Source organism: Gymnoscopelus microlampas (assembly GCF_963454915.1).
Source record: "Gymnoscopelus microlampas genome assembly, chromosome: 2".
In the NCBI taxonomy this organism is placed as follows: domain Eukaryota; kingdom Metazoa; phylum Chordata; class Actinopteri; order Myctophiformes; family Myctophidae; genus Gymnoscopelus; species Gymnoscopelus microlampas.
In genome coordinates, this window is record NC_139939.1 from 51,551,423 (window position 1) to 51,565,202 (window position 13,780).

General features: G+C 40.1%; 1 protein-coding gene across 3 annotated transcripts; it reads right to left on the minus strand.

Moving 5' to 3' along the window:
- Positions 1-663: 663 nt before the first annotated feature.
- Positions 664-9,701, minus strand: LOC311062456 (uncharacterized protein). 3 transcript variants are annotated; one of them, XM_084081510.1, is made up of 6 exons: positions 9,502-9,701; positions 7,709-7,845; positions 6,354-7,303; positions 4,340-4,526; positions 4,080-4,199; positions 664-3,078 (listed from the first exon to the last, which is right to left on the minus strand). In XM_084081510.1, exons 2-6 carry the CDS (start codon positions 7,824-7,826, stop codon positions 1,922-1,924), a joined length of 2,532 nt encoding a protein of 843 aa, XP_083937636.1. In that variant the 5' UTR covers positions 7,827-7,845; positions 9,502-9,701; the 3' UTR covers positions 664-1,921. The 3 variants fall into 3 exon arrangements, with proteins under 3 accessions (XP_083937636.1, XP_083937638.1, XP_083937637.1); XM_084081512.1 differs by having other exon boundaries at positions 7,709-7,895; XM_084081511.1 differs by having other exon boundaries at positions 9,301-9,701.
- Between the last annotated feature and the right edge of the window lie 4,079 nt (positions 9,702-13,780).

Here is a 13,780-nt window from a genome sequence, read left to right on the forward strand (position 1 = left end):
AGCAACGCGGGTCTAAGAAAACAAGCTCAAAAGAAGCAACACTAGGCCACATGAGCGCTTTTAAACCTGTATCGTCTATTTGAAAATAGTCGATCTACAAGCTCCAAACGCGTGAGCTAGATCTGCAAAAAAAAAAAAAACTCTTGAAATAAAATATTTTGAACAACACTAATGCTCCCTGGCACAAAACATTTTCATGAAAATATTTGAGAAACACTTGTTTAAATGATAATTAAAACATTTACAAGCCTAAATAAGCAACTAAACTTTAGAAACAAGCCCAACAAAACCCCAACCCGCAACTATTCTTTTTACAAGCAACTTCACAGAAAAAGAAGCCCAAAGTCGCTTATAATAAGCGGACATGGCAACACTGCTCGTAATCTCGACGATGTTCAGTTCGGTGCACCAGTGCACCAGTCAGAGGCAGGGAATTATACCCATAGTTATAATATATCAAGATTATACCGGGACGTTGCAAATTAACGCTCTCTAGTCTAGCTACTAAACGTCACAGACGTTTCATCAATTACCCATTGCTTCAGGTGCAAACTATTTGAATTAACAGTTTAGTCTGACATGCAATCTGTTTGTCCCATCAGTTTCAAGAATCATTCAACTAGTAAGTGATTTCCATAATATTATTTTATTTTTTTAGATCAGTGTATAGCACATATTCCAGACAATAAGACATGAGCAACAATGGGCAGTTAGTAAAATTACCCATCAACAATGCTTATAAAGGCTACCTTTGTGACATAGCTTAATCAGGATAATACCTGTTTTTGTTTTTTTTTGTTTTACAATACTCAAGATTTGTATTTGGCCATAAGACTTGTCTAGGAACCAGGTGAAACTTGAAGGCACGGTTTGGTTCAGTTTTAATTGCAGACAAACCGTAAAATCGAGCTGCTGATAATGCTACATGACTGGGAATCATAAGACAAACAGTGACATGTTGCATAAGTATTAGTTAATAAAAATACCACCAATCAATAACACTTTTCTTAATATTATTTCTTCCAAAAATGCTGATGGTCCTCTGACTTGACATTCATTTACCACTGGCAGCCGACATTTGCATGGCTAGACCTAACAATTACAGTTTTACTTGTTTCCTAGACTACTCTCAGACATTATTATTCCATCTAATAATCATTATAATCCCTTAATATTTCCATCAAATATCCACATACATAAGTTTGAATGTAAAGTACTGCATGGACACAATTTATGCCTTGAAATGAGTTATTTGTACTACGACAAATCATCTTAATATTTGTGTGACTTGATATCTAAAGAAGAATCACTTAAATTGTCAATTAACACGTTGCATACCCCTCCTACAGTAGATACACGGTCCCATACTGTATGCGTTTCATTCAGTGAGGTCAGAGTACAGGGTCACCTGTAGATGTGAATCAGCCACCCTCCAGTCACCTGGAGTACACACTCCTGTTCATGCCGAGGATCGAACCAGCAACCTTTGAATCACCGGTCCGCCTCCCAGTCCCTAAGTCAAGGGCAACCTGCCAAATGTGACTACTGCGACATGGAGTGCTTAACAAGTCAAGAGATCTCACAGGGCCTTTCATACATTAATGATTTAAAAAGACACAGTTTCTAATTTTTTAGGGATGTGCGGCCTCAGATGGCTGTTTATCTGGACTTTGTTGTCATTGTTTGTTGCGGGCTTAAAGCTTTCATTTGCTTGCCTGACCTATAGTCTCATTTTAACAGTGTAGAGCCAAAATGGCATTCAGTGGTCTAGGATGGGCATTATATGTTGAGGCACTTCCTGGACTGGTCCCTTGCTCTGTATATATTTTTTAACACCTAAAATTTTACAAACTGTGTCTTTGATATTTGATATAAAACTTCTATTTATACCTCTGTGGTTCATACACTGACTAATATGTAATTAGTCATTCTGCTCTGCGACACAGCTGTCATCAACAAGCGAATCATTGTCATCCTGTGAAGAGTAGTCGTCTTCATTCAGCTCTCCAACACAGGTGTCATCAACATGACAATCATTGTCATTCTTTGAAGAGTCGTCTTCATTCAGCTCTCCAACACAGTAGTCGTCATCGTCTGGAGAATCATTGTCATTCTGTGAAGAGTCATCTTCATTCAGCTCTGCAACACAGCAGTCATCAACTGGAGAATCATTGTCATTTTTTGAAGAGTCGTCTTCATTCTGCTCAGCAACACAGGCGTCATCGACGGGCGAATCGTCATTCTGTGAAGAGTCGTCTTCATTCTTCACACAAAATAAAGACTCGTCGTCGATCTGACCCTGCCCGTGCTTACGCTTGTGAAGCCTCAGGCTCTGAGAGCGACTGAAACCCCTACCACATATGTTACAGCAGTATGGTCTCTCTCCAGTGTGAAGCCTAAAATGGTTCTTCAGACTCGACGGTCTCGTGAAACTCTTCCCGCATTCGGGACAGTCATACTTCTCTCCAAAATGAACCTTCTCGTGTTCCCTCAAGCGACCAGACTGGTTGAAACTCCTGTCACACACAGAGCAGTGGTAGGGCTTCTCCCCTGTATGTGTGAGGCGATGCCGGTTCATCGCCCCGGAATGAGCAAAACTCTTGCCACAGTCAGGACAAGAAAATGGCCTCTCTCCAGTGTGAACTTTCTGGTGGCCTTTGAGCTGGCCTTTTTGGGTAAACTGCTTCCCACAGACATTACACTGAAACGGCTTCTCTCCTGAGTGAATTCTCATGTGTATTTGCAGAGCAGACAGCTTATGGCAGTCTCTTCCACATAGCCCACAGCAGTAGGAACTCTTTGTATCATTGGTCTCTCCAGTGTGAATTTTTTGATGGCCTTTGAGCTGACTTTTCTGGGTAAACTGCTTCCCGCAAACAGCACACTGAAAAGGCTTCTCTCCGGAGTGAATTCTCATGTGTATTTGCAGAGCAGACATCTTATGGCAGTCTCTTCCACACAGCCCACAGCAGTAGGACTTCTTTGTGGTCTTGTTCTTCGTTTTCTGCTGATGGTGTGACGCGGGAGGACTTTCCTCCTCAGCAATAATGATGTGATCAGGATCATACGCCGATAAGTCTGAAACAGAAATAGGTAAATCAAGTTTAATATACACATAAGCCTGCATGAAGTGCTTTTGTTCTCATAATTTACTAGCTTACAGTGCATTATCCCACTTACACCATGGCTTGCAAAGATTCCATAATTGCCCAAAAATATTAAATGTTACATTCATGATTCTCATTTATCCATTCAGTTACTGTACAAACAGTAACATATTTTTGCCACCAGGTGTCACTAATTACTACATGAATGAATTAAGAAGTACATTGTACAGTAAGGTGTGACTGACTCCCTCGCCACTCAACGGTCCTTCTGGTCGATCGACACGGTCACGACTTTTTTCTGTTCTGGCCCCACAGTGGTGGAATGAACTTCCCACTGATGTCAGGACAGCAGAGTCACTGCCCATCTTTCGCCGCAGGCTGAAAACCCACCTCTTCAGGAAACACTACCCTTCCTCTTTGCCTGGCCTACTTGTTGTTAACTAGTTGTAGGAACTATTGTTGTATTGTTGTATTGGATCTATTAGCTCGTGCTCATTTGATTTGGCTATTTTATCTCATGTGTTTATGAAAGTAGATAGCTGATATATTGCACTTTTACCTTAGCGCTAGGTATACTCTTGGTTGCTTGTTTTTACAGGAAATGCACTTAAGACCTCTGGTGATTAGTAGTTTCGTTCCCTACCTATGTTGAATGCACTTATTGTAAGTCGCTTTGGATAAAAGCGTCTGCTAAATGACTGTAATGTAATGTAATGTAATGTGTGCACATTCATTTTTTATTCCATATGTTCATGTTAGCAGGGTTATAGATAAATTATGTACCCCCACGTCACATCAGAATAGGAGTATTTTGCCAAGATGGACTGTTATTTATTTATGCTTGGATATGATATTGCATACACACTTGCTTATCATTCACAAATGTCACACAAGGATTACCTTGAGGATCACTTTGAATAATGACTCCACAATTGTCATTTACATTCCATTAATACATTTTCCTCATCTTACCATCAGCAGCTTCCTCTTCCTCATCTTTCACCATAACTTCAAATTCTGTGCTGCTCTCCTGGTGCTGACTTCCCGCCATGGAGTTATCCTCACTAGCAGATGTATGATCAGACACATTTACTGTGAGGAAAATAATAATTATGATTAGAGGAAAATATTGACATAGTTACATAACAGTTAATAGTTACATTTCACTCCATAATATGACAAAGTAAGGGTTTCGCAATAGGAAATGTTATGTCATGTCATGCTTATTGTACCACATAAGGGTTCCTCCTCTTCCTCCTCTTTCACTAGTATAACATTCATATGTTGAGGACTGGAACCACTTTCATCCACTACATCCTCTGGTACACTGAGCTCGCTTCCATACTGGGCCCGGCTACAATCAGGGCCCTCTGAGGAATTGGCTTCAACTTCCTCCGCCGTAGTCTGGAGAGCAGAAGCCTATAAATACAGATCAGAGTAGGAAGCAAGAGTTCAGTTATAGTCAGATTATCTTGACTAGAGCTATGGATAGTGACAGTATTTCTAGTTGGACCTATGGCCGTCGGGGATATTGGTGTTATGAGTTTTGAAGGCATTGTTTAAAGTTGTCCGCTCACATAGAACATAGTTGACAGTGAAAACTAAAAAGTAAAACTATTTAGTAATTTAGTAGCACAGTGGATGTCAAAGTGGGGTTTCCGGGGACCTCCAGGAGTCTTTGAGGGGGTTCCAGGTTATATTTATATATATTATATTAGTTGATATACAGTGGGGCAAAAAAGTATTTAGTCAGACACCATTGCGGAAGTTCTCCCACTTAAAAAGATGAGAGAGGCCTGTCATTTTCATCATAGTTATACATCAACTATGAGAGACAAAAAATCCAGAAAATCACATTGTCTGATTTTTAAAGAATTTATTTGCAAATTATGAGGAAAATAAGTATTTGGTCAATAACAAAAGTTCATCTCAATACTTTGTTATATATCCTTTGTTGGCAATGACAGAGGTCAAACGTTTTCTGTAAGTCTTCACAAGGTTACCACGCACTGTTGCTGGTATGTTGGCCCATTCCTCCACGCAAGATCTCACCCCGTAGGATCAATTTTTTATTTTTTTTTAAGAACGGTGAGCAAAAATCCCAGAACCACACGGGGGGACTTAGTGAATGACCTGCAGAGAGCTGGGACCAAAGTAACAAAGGCTACCATCAGTAACACACTACGCCGCCAGGGACTCAAATCCTGTAGTGCCAGACGTGTCCCCCTGCTTAAGCCAGTAGATGTCCAGGCCCGTCTGAGGTTTGCTAGAGAGCATTTGGATGATCCAGAAGAGGATTGGGAGAATGTCATATGGTCAGATGAAACCAAAATAGAACTTTTTGGTAGAAACTCAACTTCTCTGTTTGGAGGAGAAAGAACCGCCCGGGCAACGAAGGAGTGGCTTCGTAAGAAGCATTTCAAGGTCCTGGAGTGGCCTAGCCAGTCTCCAGATCTCAACCCCATAGAAAATCTTTGGAGGAGGTTGAAAGTCTGTGTTGCCCAGCGGCAGCCCCGAAACATCACTGCTCTAGAGGAGATCTGCATGGAGGAATGGGCCAACATACCAGCAACAGTGTGTGGTAACCTTGTGAAGACTTACAGAAAACGTTTGACCTCTGTCATTGCCAACAAAGGGTATATAACAAAGTATTGAGATGAACTTTTGTTATTGACCAAATACTTATTTTCCTCATAATTTGCAAATAAATTCTTTAAAAATCAGACAATGTGATTTTCTGGATTTGTTTTCCTAATTTTGTCTCTCATAGTTGATGTATAACTATGATGAAAATTACAGGCCTCTCATCTTTTTAAGTGGGAGAACTTGCACAATGGTGGCTGACTAAATACTTTTTTGCCCCACTGTAGCAGCATCAAAATCACTTTAACCCCATTAGGGACCCCATATAGGCAATTTGAAAATAGCCGATGTGACGCGTTGTGAGCTTGTAGATCTGCTATTTTCAAAACAAAACTTGACAGTGAAAAATGTGTAATATTTTTTAGACATATTCCCTGGCACAAATTATGTTCTGATGGGGTCCGTGGCCAAATACATATTAATTTGGGGGTCCTTAACATGAAAAGGTTTGAGAAACACTGATTTAGCAGGCACTTTAATCCAGAGTGATTTACACATTGCAACATCAAAGCAGTGCTTAGAAAAGGAAAAAAAATAGCAGGTATAGGCCTACATCAAACCTGGCATCTGTCTAAATAACATCAAAACGTGATTTGCACTTACCTCACAGCTAATGTTGGCTATCAGCCCCTGTTGTGATGGTTCACCGCTAGTAACTTGAATAAGGATGGTGTCTGTGTCTGATCCGTTCTTCACATGAGTACATGACCGCTTGTGGTTCCGCAGAGTTCCTGCCAGAGAGAAGTTTCTGCCACAGTCAGTGCAGGTGTATGGTTTTTCCCCAGTGTGAATCCTCATGTGTCTCCTGAGTTCCCCCGGGGCAATGAAAGCTCTTTCGCAGTGTGTGCAGGCGTATGGTTTCTCCCCGGTGTGCGTCCGCATGTGTGTGGTTAAGGTCCACTGTTGTGCGAACGTCTTCCCACAGTCAGCGCAGCGGTAGGGTGTGATGCCTGTATGCAGGCGTTCGTGTCTCACTAGTGTGCCGGTCAAGGCAAACCTTTTGTCACAGTAAGAGCATTGGTACGGCCGTTCTCCAGTATGTGTTCTCTGGTGATCCCTTAGCTCTGCTGCGGAGTTACATTTCTTATCGCAGTCAGAGCAAGGAAACTTTTTCCTGGCAAAGCCAGCAACAATTGCTGCATGCATCGCCTCTAGATGAGTTTTCAGGTGCCAATGACGAGAGAATCTCTTTCCACACATAGTGCAGTGATATGGCCTCTCGCCAGTATGTGTCCGTTTGTGCAGCCTCAGCTCCCCCTGACTAGCAAACTTTTTCTCACAGTCAGTGCAAGGAAATGGTTTCTCTCCTGTATGAACCCTTTCGTGAATCATGAGTTGGCCCTTTTCTGGAAATCTCTTCTCACACATAGAGCAAGGGTAGGGCTTCTCTCCCGAGTGAGTCCGTAGGTGGCGCTGCAGCTTAGAGCCATTGAGGAATACTTTGCCGCACACTGTGCAGCCGTATATGGGCTCTGCCTTTCCATTCTCACTTAGATCTAATGGCTCTGATGGCAGAGTATCCACCTCTGGAAACTCAGGGTCCTCACACTCTCCTATTTGAAGAAATAGGAAAAAAACATGAAAATTAAAAACAATGGGAAACCTTTTTTCCTCCATAATCAATCCCTGACATCTTGGTATTAGTTGGCCTTATCTCCCAGTTGTCAAATATATTTGGGTACATGTGTGCTTTGATTTCTGTGAGCCTCAGTTTATTTTTGCAATTAGGCTTTTTTATGGAATAAGAATACATGTTTTCAGCTTTATCATTCCTACATGATATATTCAAGGATGGTATTCATGTCATACGAACTTCTTTCTGTTGTGAAAGCTAGAAACACACTATTCAATCTCATCATCCTTTTCTCAGTGCAAATCATTAAAGAAAAGTGATACACAAGCCGATGCAGAAAAATACAGAAAACAAAGCATTCTTCAATTAAACTTCATATACATACTGATCTCAGTAAACGATACTTCTTCTCCATCAGAATTGATCAGGCCTCCTATTTCTTGCTGATCATCCTCGACCAGTATCAGAGCTTGGCTGAAGTCCAATGGATTTTCAGAGCCCATCTTTTATATGATGAACAACCTTGTGGGGTTACACAGACATGGTGGTAGGTGAACATTCGATATTCTACCCTAAGACCAAGCAAAAAAAGTTAGCTGTGCATCATCATGGGAAGGAAGTAATACTTCAACTTTATAGTGAACCTTCTCCTGGTCCCAAACCACAAATACAGAGCTTTCCAGCATCCATTAACCACTTAAACCCTCTATACGTTGTAAACTGCACATGAGTTGCCTGTATACTTGATGCACTCTTTTCCCCTCTACAACAAATCTCTTTGCCAAAAATAGCCGATCTACAAGCTCACTCAGTCACAAAGCGTAACAACACAACATATTGTGAGCTTGTAGATCTGCTATGTTTGGCGAATGTTCCCCCAAGAATAGGGATGCTGGGGTTCAAGTGCTTAATATAGTATCCATTGTATCAATTAATAGCCAGCCAGCCTGATTATTAGTAGGTATCCCAAGTAGCATTCAAATGATGGAAACATTGTGGGTTGCATTCAATTGTTGTTGTTCAAATAAATGACATTGAACTTGTGTTTTATATGACTCATGAGAAAAAGAAATGTGAACAACTTTACCCCAAAGCCAAAACCAGATGATGTAATATTTGGAACAGTTTAATAAACAAGGTCATTGATTTTCTTTGGGGACAGAAAATGTCCCATTTGCATATTTGAGTTTTAATCTATAAGCTTGGGCTTGCCCACTGTAAAAAAAAAAAAAAAAAAAAAACACTTAGTGTGTTTTCTTTCTTAAAGAATAAATACATTCCACCCATAGTTGCTTTGCATTTTGAGTTCATGTTTATATGACATAATATAACCATTAACAACATGAGAAACATCATAGCAACCATCGCTGGAAATTGATATGGAGATGTAATAAAGATGGTGACAGTCCAGTCAGTACATGATGTACTGATTGGACTGTCACTGTCCTCTGTGATGATGTACATGCTTTGAGTGGTGATACCCCTTTAAATTCAAAGACAGCAAACAATATGGTTTGCACCGTTTGAGTGTTGAGTCCACTGACAACCCAGTCATTGTAAATGTCTATAAGACAGTCGTTTTACTTGATAGGTTGACATTTGATTTCCAGTGGCTTTGATGTTCTTTTGCAAAAAAATATATTCCACGAAGCCCTTCACAAGTTCACGTGCATCTTAATTCTAGTCTAACTGAACAACGTCAGCTTGCTGCAACAAATAACTTCTACATTTGCACCATGCATGCATCAACATCCCTGTAGGCTAAGGCAGAAGTTAAGTCAACTGGTGATCCATCATCCTGGGAAACCCATCATATAATATTGTTGAAAGAAACACACTGCAACAAGCCAATAATATGACCTTACACAAGTCTCATTCATTAACAACACAGGGATGGTACTACTACAGATCTTAGTGCTGCTCAGCACCATTTTAACAGCTATACAGGGTCCTAACATGGTTATTATAATAGCTTACCTAGCCTAGGACATAATTGGAAGCATCATTAGCCATTGATGCTGCAATCCAAGGCAAAACACTACAAACAGAAGTGTACAACCGCATCCCATCATGTCCCAGTGATATAACAGTAACGTTTCTAACATCTCTGCAGAAAAACTAGTGGCTATATGTTAAGCTAGCTAATGTCTAACAAGAGACAATAGGTCTTTGACAAACCTCGGCATGGATTTTCCCTTAGATACAGACAGAGTATTCGCTCGGTAGTTAACCAACAAAGATTTGGTCATATATTTTACTGCTTTGTCACGTTTGTGCTCATTATCATCAAGCAAAGTGTTTTTTTTTTTTTTTTATCAGCTAGTGACTTAAAGTAATAACTACTACCGTCGGCTGTTGCACCTAAACTAGCCCTTTAGCCGCTAGCCTACTGCCATTAGTGTAACAGCTTCCGGTTCACTTGGTTTTTCCCATCAAAATAAAAGCAAAGCTTTGGTCGTTTCCAAATCCCTTATGTCAGTGGCTCTCAAAGTGGGGTCCGGGGACCCTTAGGGGTCCTTGGGGGTGTTCCAGGGGGTCCCCCGGAAAAGTATAGCATCACAATCATTTTACTCACTTTATCCATTTATATATTGGCTAATGGATATTCAAAAATAGCAGATATGCAAGCTCTGCGAGCTTGTATATCTGCTATTTCTTTTACATTTTGACAAATCTTGAAAGTGAATCATTTTTAATTTTCTAGCACAAATCTTCTCTTCTGGGGGTCCTTGATTTCCTGGCACAAAACATTTTCAGATGGGGGTCCACGGCCAAATATATATTAATTTTGAAGTCCTTGGCACAAAAAAAGTTTGAGAACCACTGTATTCCGCAAACTTATCGATCACAGAAGCAGCATGACATGCTTCAATATACAGAACTGTTTCAAGTAGATAAACCCCTTAAAGCAATATTAATGTTAATATTAATATTCATATATTCCAGGGAAACTAGAGAAAATGAATACTGCAGACCGGGCATCACCTCCGGAATATGAATTCACTAAACAAACTGATAAAACTAAAAGTTGTTTCAGCAATACAGTATTTTAAAACTTTTAATTTATTTTATTGCAGCTGGCAGAACCAAGCATAAACCAGTGATCAATATGACATTGGCCTGCAGATACAATCAGAGTGTATATTGTAATGAACAGATCATACATACATAAACCACATTTTGGGCTGAACAGTCGGGAGGACACTCCAGTTTAGATTCAAGACTATATATTACTTTGTCAGTTTGGTCCATTAGCCCCACACAGTCTAGTATTATTACCCATTACATTTCCCAAGCAAAGACACAAATGTTGCTGAAGCAAAAAAAAGACAATGCAAGGTCACTTTACAGCCCCAGAATTAAATGGAAATAAAGGGAATCTGAATAGCATCCAAGGGTCAGAAATACAAGTGTTTTACAGTAATAAGTAACTTAAACGTAAATACAAAAAAGAAACCAAAACGTTGTTGAATATACCACAGTAACATTCCGGGCTGACCAAAAGGCAGTTACACAAGACAGTTACATAAATATGACCCGATCAGAAAATATAACAATGATAAACTGATACTATATAGAAATGTTTATATATATTTTTTTAAATTTATTGCAAAACTTATTTGCACCATTTAAAAAAAAGAAGTATTAATCGTGAGCTAAATTGAGCTAAGGCAACCCACAAATGAAGAAAATTTTAAAGTTTTTTTCTAAAAGGATTTCTTTTCTCTTTTCATTTCCATATACTCTTAATGATGAATTGCATGAGGTTGATAGTACACATCACAATCAATCGATACTAAAAATGTTTTAAAATGCATAAAAAAATCACAAAATAAAAGATAGGTAAGTATGCAACATTAATCATCCGTCTCGTCGGTTAGTGATTTTTGTTTTGGTCTACCTAATGTTTTCGTTGGTCGTTTTGGCTTCTTCTCGTGAGTCTTTAGATGTGCCCGATAACCTTGAGAGTAATAGAAGCATTTCCCACATGTCTCACACGTGTAAGGCTTCTCCCCTGTGTGAACTCGTAGGTGAACTTTGAGATCACAGGCTTTGGAGTAACTCTTGCCACAGATGGAGCATAGGTGAGGCCTCTCACCAGTGTGCGTTTTGAGGTGCACATACAAGTGGGCCGATTGCATGAACGCCCGTCCACATTGATCGCAGTGGAATTTCTTTTCTCCGGTGTGCGTTAATTCGTGTTTCTTAAGGACGTCTAGTGTGACACAACTCTTCCCGCACTCTGAACAAAGGAAAGGTGTGTCCCCGGTGTGAAGGCGCTTATGTATTTTAAAGTAATATTCATTTTTGAACCTCTTGTCACAGTGTGGACAGGCATAAGGTTTGTCATGGACCTTTTGGTGTTCTTCAAGCTGTTTCTTTTCAGGGAAGTCCATCCCACAATCTCCACACACATGGAATGTTACGGCAGGTTCTTCGGGTTCAGGAATGCTCTCTTGAAGTTCTGCATCAGTGGGTACCTCTCCTGTAAGGGAAACACACTCAACTCAGAGCAGTTTTTGTATTTTAAGAACACACCAAGTGGAGCTCCTGAAATAATCAGGTCATTTCACTTCTAGGCACACTTGTTGCAGAGCCGGGAACCATGGGCACCAATTACGTTTCTGCCAGTGTTTCTGATCAGTGGCATCGTTTACTGGTGCATGTGCCCGTTTCAGAAACCAATTGGTGTACAATACACTCCTCTGATACAGACACGTACTCTATACAGGGGTATAGGAATCCTACCCCTGGGCACCCAGCACCATGGACAGAAGCACTGTTGCAAAATGCACGTCATCCAAGTTTTAACCCACGTTTTGTAATGGTTAGGCTAGGTTTTAATGAGACGAGACCTTGGCATTTTGAGACAGTCAATAGAATCTCTCTTTTTCTTTGACAGATAGAGAGGGAGAACACGAGAGAGCGAGAGAGTGTATATTTCAAGTCGTACATTTTGATTGGCAGATGCTAAAAGCATAACTGCACAAGGAATTAACAATCAGACATTTGAGATTACAGATGCCAAATCTGTTCAGAATTACGTGTGGTATCATGACATTATGCGCTCGTTACATTCATTACATACAGCCACCCAAAGAATCGGCACCTATGCCGGGAACGACTGTGATCTTATTGCTGCACCAGTACTAATTCCATGCACCTTGCGAGTAGGTGAAGTTCAACCCAACCTCCTCAACTAATGTTTAATGCTTAAAGAAATATTTAATCTGCACACTGGATCATGCTCCCGTAGATATTTATTTCTTACCAACAAAGGTAGTTGATCAGAAATCTCCACCTACCGATACGTCTGGTGACATCTAAATACAAAGTAGTGGTGAAAACTGTGAGGAAACAAAAAATAACCACATTGCAGAACCAATACAAAGGGCAGTCCTTCATGGGATGGTATCAGAATTGGTTTTCAAAGCAGTCAGTATAGGTTTGTTAGAGGTTTTCTCTACTACACTGGTTCAAGTGACTAGCTCTTCCTCGGATGCTCAAAGCATCATCTTTGGTGGTAATGTAATCCATGGGAGCATGAATGTCCAGTGGTCGGACTCTATTTAGTTCTTCTTTCCAGCACCTGTAATTTTATCGTTTGGATGTGCGTGCCTTTGTAAACTTTGAGCTTTTATAGCCGTGGTCAACAGACAATATCAGCCATGGTGCTACACAATAGAAATGTAAAGCTGGGCGTGATGATGTGTCTAAAAGTAGACTGCCTGCCTACATAAGATACAATTTAAACATTCTAGACTGACCTTTGTGCACTTTCATGTGTGTTTTGAGATTCCCACTCTGGGTGAATCCTTTCCCACATAAGGAGCAGTTGAAAGGTCTCTTTCCAGTGTGGATTACAAGGTGTCGTCCTAGGCCCGTGTTATTAGAGAACACTTTTCCACATGTTGGACAATCATAGGTTTTCCTCGGCTTGCGTGTCCCCTGGAATAGTTTTCGCTCCTCAGGCTGTTTTTCTTCAGCTTGCTTGTGTGTTTTTTGGACAGCTGTCTTCTCACAACAAGCGTCACCTACAGGATACATGGTAAATTCATTCATTCTTCATGATCACACTGAAATATGTATGCATTATGCTCATTCAGAGGGTTGTCATCATGTTATCATCACAACCTCACATAAACAATTTTTTTTACCACAAAGTGAGGCCCCTGAGTGACAATGTGTATACATCTGGCACAGTTTACATTTAAAGAGAAGTATGTTAATGTCACTCCTTCTACATGGAAGTTAGACCTGTTCAGTATAGCTAAGAGAGGCCACAGTATGTCTATATATTCTGTTGTATGATAAGTTTAGATTCTGTAGAATAAAAAATAAATATTGGTCTATAAATGCAATATTACACGAGAGGGTGTTCTGTATTGTTATTGTTCTTTACAGTTATAACTAATTATTATATGAAAACCAATGTCCCTTTGGAGTTAATTTTTAA

What these genes read in the sequence shown, in the direction of transcription:
- LOC311062456 (XM_084081510.1), bottom strand. Translation starts at nt 7,826, where the DNA reads ATGGGCTCTGAAAATCCATTGGACTTCAGCCAAGCTCTGATACTGGTC. An exon ending in TAGCCAACATTAGCTGTGAG is followed by an intron (nt 4,527 to 6,353) that starts GTAAGTGCAAAT and finishes CTGTATTTATAG; the next exon opens with GCTTCTGCTCTCCAGACTAC. An exon ending in GGAAGAGGAAGCTGCTGATG is followed by an intron (nt 3,079 to 4,079) that starts GTAAGATGAGGA and finishes TTTCTGTTTCAG; the next exon opens with ACTTATCGGCGTATGATCCT.